Here is an 8,106-nt window from a genome sequence, read left to right on the forward strand (position 1 = left end):
GCACATCCTGCAGATGACAAGTACAATGTCATGTACTCCTGGCACATTTCTAGCATACGATTTCATTCCTGGAGAGCTACTACAGTGCTCCCTCCTTTCCCACCCCAAGGACTAACAAACAGAATGATGACTTTTTCCACTTACTCTGTCTGCTCCTTGTGGATGATCCTGAGGAGCTGGGACGGCTTGTTTGTTGGGGTCCAGACTGAGAGAACTGGGGGGCAATGGCTGGGACCTTTCCCTTTCTCAGGCTGGCACTCTGCACTTCAGGAGTGCGAGGGATCTTAGGTTTGCTGATGAAGGCTGAGGGAAACCCACTGCAGGAGGAGATGGAAAGGGTTAGCAACGGATGGAGAAATATATATGCGTAGTAAGTCTGCAACCAAGTGAAACCTGCAGTACGTGCTGTGACAGCATGACAGACTGCTCAAAATTCAGGGAGTCTGCAAATGGAAAGGAACACAGCACCACAGGTACTGCCCTGGGGCATGTACTCATTGCACAGCCTCTAAATCTGGCTCTGTCGAGCTGTCTCTCCTACTCAAACCTGCTTCTTTGACAACAGGATTGAACAGGTTCAGTTAAGTCCCCTGCAAACAGGTAATATATCTTTTGCTTGTTTTCCGTTGTATTTATCATGTACACAGACTCAATCTGAGGTGTAAAAACGTGCAGACGTACTACAGCACAGGAATACATCCTTTTAGGACACAGACACTACTATTTCTCCCAGGTGTAGGTCACCATCTCTGCAGGCACAGGCAGCCTCCCTGGCTCCCGGCTGCAATAGGATTTGCAAAACTCCCTGAAGGCTTTGTCAAAAGAGCAAAAAGCCGTGATGGCATCTATGAAATAAATTCACTAAGCACACAGGTTCCTTGTTGACACTGAGAACGTAAACCAGCTGCTGCTATTTCACAGTCTGCATGTGCCGCAAGAACAGAACTCCTTAAAATTCAGTCCCTGACTGTGTGAGGGGACACTGTCCTTCCCTGCCCCCAGCGTCAATATATCCTTTCCCAGGTACAAAAACGGAGGCTACCAGGAAATAGCAAGTCTCTAAAATAATTCTGAATCTATATTCATGTTTGCTCTAGTGACTCAATTTTCTCTTAGAAGGAGAAAAGGTTAAGCTGAAATAACAGCTACATGAAAAAGCTCACCATATTTAAAAGGAAATAAACGCAGAGCCAAAGGCAGGAGATAGAAAAAGGTGCCATCTAAAGAGAGGTGATTAAAATGCCCAGTCCCCGTGTTATTAGCTCCATCAAAAGAACCCTTTGTGACCATCAGAAAGGGTGATTAGGAGGATTTTAAAGACATTTAATCTCCCCTGCTCCCCAGGGAATGCTGCTGAGTCAGTGCTGATTAGCCTTTCCATAGCCCTGCTTCACCCCGCAGGGAGATCTGGAGCAAGTGTTTCTTTTGTATTATAAATAGCATTAATTGCCTGTACTTTGCATAGGTATATGCCAAGTATTAAGGACAGAGACATGCTAAATGCTCTGCCAAGAGCCACTCCTGCAGCTCTCTACCTGAGTATTCCAAGCATTGCACTTGTCTCATTTCAAAGGAGGAGGTGGCAGATGGCAACAGAAACATAGCAGCAAAACAAAACCAAAGTCTGTATAAACCCCAAGTGGTGGAACTCAAGCATATTTAAATATCTCTCCCCAACTAGTCTCATTGTTATTGCTTTTTTGTCGTTTTACTCACTTTGGTTCAAGAGCTAGGATTTCAATTCAGTGGTGCTCTTCATGGTAATCCTATGTGTACTATGACGTGCTAACATAGATAAAAAACGGAGATCAAACAGCCTCACAGCACTTTTTTGAGCCACTAATTAGCTTCCCCCCCTCTTTTCTATTCAGCAACAGATAACAAAACTCTTAATCTCTATTCCCATACACTAAAAAGCATTTTTATAGCCATCGACAATCTTCACGGAGTTTCACTGCAGTAGCCGGGGCAGTCGGACTAAGAAGCACTTCCGAGCCAAGGCAAAGGAATGCAACCAAGAGATAGATGCACACAGTAGTCATACAGGGTGGCTCACATCTGTGCAAACTCTTCAGGGAAGAATGACATGAAATAAGCTGGTAGCAAACACCGTGAAGTTTAAAAAAAAATACTGTTTTTCTGACAGGATGCAGAGCAGATCTCGGTCTCCCTGTGCCCAGGTGTCACAGAACCACCTCATCTTTTACTACATCAATAAATAGGCTGAGATCAACAGAGAAGAATTAATCCTCAGAATAACACAGAAATCTGCTATTTGGCATCACTTAGAACTTGACGAGATGAAGAAAGAAAAAGCAAAATTTACCATGGGAAAATGTTCTGTAGTATTTGGTAAAGGAGCCATTTATGAGCAAGCGCTCAAAAAAAGAAAACAACCAACCAACCCTTCCCCTCCCCCCCAAAAAAAAAACCTCTCACAGAAACCAACATTTGCACTGAGAAGAAAGAAGAAAACTGTTTATTTGGGAAAAAGGAAATAAATGTCTATAAAAAAGTGCATAGACTGACACTGGGATTGGAATAATCAACCAGGGGACTTGACAGGACTTGAAAATATAAAGATGAGTTAGATCATTTTCTCTACAGTAGGACTCTTGGTCTTTTTTATCAGATTGTCAGAAAAGCAAGACCATCAGAGACCTTAGAAGGCACTGTAGAGTTTAAGCTCTTTATTATCATGATACTGGATGTAGTCACAATAAAAAATTAAGGGCTTTTTCAGTCAGCCACAACTGTAAACTCAAGTCTATTGGAAATTTATCCTGGATTAGCTAAAAAGCACTACAGGTCTATATGAACAGGATCAAAATGCAGCAGGGAGTAGCAATGCAGAGGCAGCTGCCAGTCTGACAAGCATCAGCTAGAACAATCATTTGTTCCAATGGAAATAAAGCAACTGCAACAGACATGTACGTCACTGCTAGGGCCTCATTCTTCTCTCAGACTGATTTAGCTTAATTTCACTGATCTCTGTGCAGTTAAATTCCCAATTTATGCTGCCAAGGAAGAGGGGAAATGGTAGTGACTGCTTCATCACCACAACTCACTCCTCCTTTTCTCATACACACTTCTTCTAGGAAGGTCTTGGTATTTGCCTAGTAGGAAGGAGACATCTCACAGTGGTTGAAACCATGACTAAAGCAGTGATGTATTCACTCTGTTTTGCAAACAAATGAAAGTATGCTTCCAAGGATGAAAGGTGAGTCTGGCTATTGCAACACCAACATATTAATAAAAGACCCTTGGCAGCGGAAGCTCTTGTGTTTCCTTGGACTGTGAGTGGCTCCCTTCCCACATCCGTAACTCGACACTGAATTTGTAAATACATATTACTGTACACATGCTAAGGAAGTATGCAATGAAAAGATAGCATCTTCTTCTGCAGGATACTGCACCTGTGCCTTCAGTTAAGAGATCCATCTATTACTGAGATTCAGACATACATTTATGGAGAAAAATTAAAGATTACTGGGACACATCTTTTTAATAACAAATTACAACTGGAGAGAAGCAAAGCTTCTTACCAAGCTGAGGACAGGATGCTGCCACTTTGGCTTGCTTCTTGCAAGCCAAAGCCTGGAAAATAATCTCTCTCCCCATCACAAAGCAATGAAATAAATAAAATTATAATGGTCTATTTTTATTTGTATTATGTCCTTAGCTACTGTTAGGAAAGGCAACAAATAAAACCAGTAATGCTGTGACTACTAGGGTATGACTACTAAGCACTTCAGCTGCTGATCAGTGATAATTTGTTGACAATATATAATTTCCCAGATCTCACCATGGAAACAGCACAACTGGGAAAATAAAACAAACAAAAAAAAGCCAAACACCACAAGCCCCCCCCCCCCAAACCCCACATCACACAGAGGCATCTGTAGGGCAGAAGGAAACAAAGCTCTAAGCACAGAGTCCAGTCTTCTGAAGTGCAAGTTCTTTAACTGACACAAATAATTAAGCACTTCTGAAAAGTCAGACCTATAGAGTTGATAAAATCTTTCTTTCTTCATCTCCACCCATTCTGTGTTTTATTTCTGTAATGTACTTGCTTTTAAAATTTCTCTAGACTTACTGTTTAAAACTTGGCCCAATGAAATTAGCTATAGGAAAAAGCTGTTAATGTCTGAAAGACACATGCAGGCCCTAAAACACTTCAGTAAACCTTGGTCCAATTGCTAATGAATTCCTAGTGCTCATCCAAGATATAACATCACAGTCCTGCATAGGACAAAGGCGTCACAGAGGGCTCAAGGTATGAACAGGAGGAGAGCAAGATCCTTCATCCTCTTTTGACAGAAACTGTTTCAAAGAAGTGTTTTGGAGAATTCATAATATTACCTCCCTTGCTATGCCCATCTAGAGGATAAGTCAGGGATTCTGGTCAGCAGTGCTAGTCACTCAGCATGTTTAAACACTCTGAATTCACTTAAATGATTAATTTTTCTGCAACTTTATTCCTGCCCTGTTCCCACTGTCCTACCTATTTACTGATAAATGATTTTTCATGGGTTAGAGTCATGTAAGGAAGCAATCAGGAAGTTTTATTTGCAGAAGACTGCATTGTGCATACATGTGCAGCTCATTAATAAAGTCTTGCTTGAGATTTCTCCCATTCTGGACCAGATGCTTAGAAATTGAACAGCTGCCTCTGGCACAGCTAAAGGTATTTTCTTTGGCAAGCACCACTGTAGCCGTCTGAGACCAGACTACATCATACATCAAATGACTTCACAGATTGTCTTTACAGCAGCATGGAATTAGCTAGTAAGTCCCTTCAGAGTCCTCTTGCACTTTTAGATACTCCTCTGGGTAAATCATACCTATGTGACTGCCCATTTACTTTGTCCTGGGTGAAATCAGTAGATCGGGAAGACAAGACAGTGTCACCACCTTGGATGCTGCAGCCGATTCTATGGCTCGATGAGAATACTGGAGATGAGTTCATTTCCACAGCTATTTAAAAAAAAGAAACATGGTTTAGTGAGGAGTTGTCTCTTTACAACTTTACTAGAAACGCAATCAAGTCACAGTTCCTGCTGTATGAAGGGAACCTGGAGATAATGGCAGGCTACTGAGTGCGTTACTGCTCACCAGCTGAGCCAGGCCAACTGCAAATGTTTGTCCTTCCAGCCCTTTGCAGCTGGAAAGTAAGACACGCTTGGATCATTTTCAAAACAGCTACACTCTGCATTTGCAACAGGCCAGGAGCGTGCAGACCGTCAGTTAACATGTCTCAGCTAACGACTGATATCTCATAAAAGTCCCAGGAAGTCCTGTACATACCCATAGTAACAGGTCACCCCTGTGGACAAAACCCAGTGTTCCACGCTTTTGTCAGACTGAGTGTCTACTGCACTTGCTCAACACACCTCACTTTCTGCCTTGCATTAATGGAGAACAGGGCAATCACCTTACTGAGAGACGCAAGGCTATCAAGATGTGCAAGTTCAATAAGAGTTTATGGAAAATCCCTAGCTCCATTCCTCCCATGCTCAGGACAGGTTGCCTCCCCGATTTGCTCTTGCATGCTGACAGGGATGCAGATCAGGTCACTCTCAGACAAGCACATGGCTGCCTAGTGTGTGTTCTGTCTGACATGCAGCAGTAAGTGCAGGAAGTTGACCAGGGTTCATCTTTAGTCCATGATTTTTTTTTTTTATCACAGGAGACAAAAAAGAAAAGAGGGCCAGAATTATTATTTACTGAAGTGATAAAAAGGGAGGATGGACCCGGACAAAATCAGACCAACTCAAGAACTGCTGAATATATCCAGGCATGGAGGACATTAAGAGCTACTCTCATTTTCAGAAAACAAAAGAGCATCAAGGTTTCTTGAGGCTAAACAGCTCCTTTGAGATATGGCCTTGATGATGTTAACTGTTCACAAAGCTTTTATTCTAACCATTTTTTTCACTTGTGGCCTCCTACTATTCATTTCACGACTTGACTGCATGAAACTCTAGAACCCAAAGTATTCATGTGATGCTGGAAAACTCATATTCTGAAGTGAGCAGGTTCCTGGTGTTGGATGATGACCATCAGACCCAAGTCAGAACTCAGACTGCATATTTATTGCACAGCAAAGATGTTTGGCAGAGCATGATGCGACTCTCTAGAAGCAGGACAGTTATTTTGACACCTTTCTGTTACGCACTGTTTCCTGCTGTATCTTAGAAGGCACTACAAAAGAAAGGGCTAATTTTCCATTGTCTTAAAGTACGTTTTATTTAAAAATTACAAAACCTACAGACGTGGAGAACAGAAGATGTCTAAAGATGCAGTCTAACTATGATTACACAGAATGAAGGTCCTGTCACTGCTATGAGCAACCAGGTAATCCAGCAGTGCAGTCTCTCTTTTCTCCTACTCCTCATTTCTAAATCCCAAAAGGTAAGAAAGACATACATGTATTTCACTGGCTAATTGCAAAAACCTGAAACAAACCTCTGACAATCCTTCAAGTAGCTCAGTGTTGTTTTATAGCATGGATCAGTGCTACGAAGAATTGTCTCTGACACAAACAGAAGTTATTTATTTGTTTACATGTATAAAGATGTACATGTACTTAGAAACTTGCAATGTGCTGTATCCTCTGACCTCCAAAATTTTTCAACAAGAAAGAGTATAATCTAGTAATCTTATTAGAATCCACCTGAATATAATTCTGAATGAAAAAAAAACTAAAAGATTGTTTTAGACAGAGGCTACAAGCAAAGCTCTGACAATACGAAACATTAAAGTTGGCAGGAATGTCTTGAGCATGAAGGCTTTAAATCAATACTCTCCATCAAAAATGAACAATATTTACTTGGTCAACTTACGCAGGCTTCCTGTTTAAACTTCCCCACAAATCTTTACAGGCAAACTGTCAGACAGCATCAGCAGCACAGAACAAGTGACAGAGGTGATGGAATGCATTTCACTGGCAAGATATTATCAAAAGGTGGGTCAGAAGGCACGCCAGGCTCCTGGTGGCTGCATAATGCCTTAGAGATTGCATCCAATTACACTTTAAAACAGCAAATAGGAACACCTTTGATACCTGCTTGGCTTAATTTTCTTTATGAAGCAGGAGTATGTAGAAGTTTGTTGTGGGTTTTTTTTTGGGTTTTTTTTGGGTTTTTTTTTTTTTTTTCTGTGTAGGAAAACTGTCTAGTCGGTATTCTTTTGATTAGTTTACAGCCTCTGCTGTTCTGGGTTGCTGCTCCATGCCAGCTAAACCTCCCTGCAGAATGGGCTCAGCTATACTCAAGGTGCTGCTGCACAAAGCCAGGCTTGAGGACAGCAGCTCTTGCTCCTACACAACAGAAAGAACCCAAGTGCCCATCTTGAACAGGAGCTTCATCTGCTTCTATCATACGGCTTTCATTCAGCATGTTCTATTTATCAGCTCTAGGCGTTACGCAAGCAAATTCCTGTCTGCAAGACCTTGGTTACTTTTCTCAGAATCCTTTTCATTTCCGCTAGGAAATTTAAAAAAAATAGGAGAGGGAGTAAAAAGTATGCTATTCCTTTACTGCTTCAAAGCATATTTTTCAGCAAAGTAAAGGCATGCTTTGTCTGAACTTATTAATAATTCTGTACCGGATATGCTGCAAGATCCTTTATCTAAGACTGCAGAACATTTTGCCTTAAATCCCTAATTGGAAATGTTAATGAATCCCTGCAATAAGGTTGAAACTCCCACAAAATTCCATGATCCTGTGGATACTAGGAGGGCAGAGGTATTTCAGAAGCTTATAACCTTTTAAATTCCATCACATGTTTCTGAGCTCTCAGGTCCAGCTGAGTGCGCATTAATTTCAGTTTGAGTGGCACGGACAGAATCTTTAGCAGCATCATCCACAATGCAGCTATAGAGCACAGGGCTGCCCATCCTCCACCACCTCTTACAGTTTGAACGCAGTTGCAAATCTAAGCAGATAACTGCAGCTGCCTTCAACTTTCCTGCGGAGGTCTAGCCACCAGAGCCTGCAGGTGCCAGCAGACAGTGATTCATTTAGATCCAAACAAGGGTATTTTTGATCAAGTAAGGGCCTTTAGCTCTTGGGAAGTGCACTGCCTCTGGCCTGCAGCTCTTTC

General features: G+C 41.8%; 1 protein-coding gene across 1 annotated transcript in view; it reads right to left on the bottom strand.

Annotated features, from left to right (window-relative positions):
- Window positions 1–144: 144 nt before the first annotated feature.
- ARMC9 (armadillo repeat containing 9) overlaps window positions 145–8,106 on the bottom strand; it is a gene marked incomplete at its 3' end in the record, with an annotated part of 60,668 nt that continues 52,706 nt past the window's right edge. The window contains exons 23-24 of the mRNA XM_008948948.1: window positions 4,845–4,977; window positions 145–317 (exon numbers count right to left, since the gene is read on the bottom strand). Coding sequence (XP_008947196.1) covers window positions 145–317; window positions 4,845–4,977 — 306 coding nt within the window. The remainder of the gene's footprint in view (window positions 318–4,844; window positions 4,978–8,106) is intronic.

The sequence above is a fragment of the Merops nubicus genome, unplaced genomic scaffold, assembly GCF_000691845.1.
Source record: "Merops nubicus isolate BGI_N331 unplaced genomic scaffold, ASM69184v1 scaffold8531, whole genome shotgun sequence".
Lineage (NCBI taxonomy): Eukaryota > Metazoa > Chordata > Aves > Coraciiformes > Meropidae > Merops > Merops nubicus.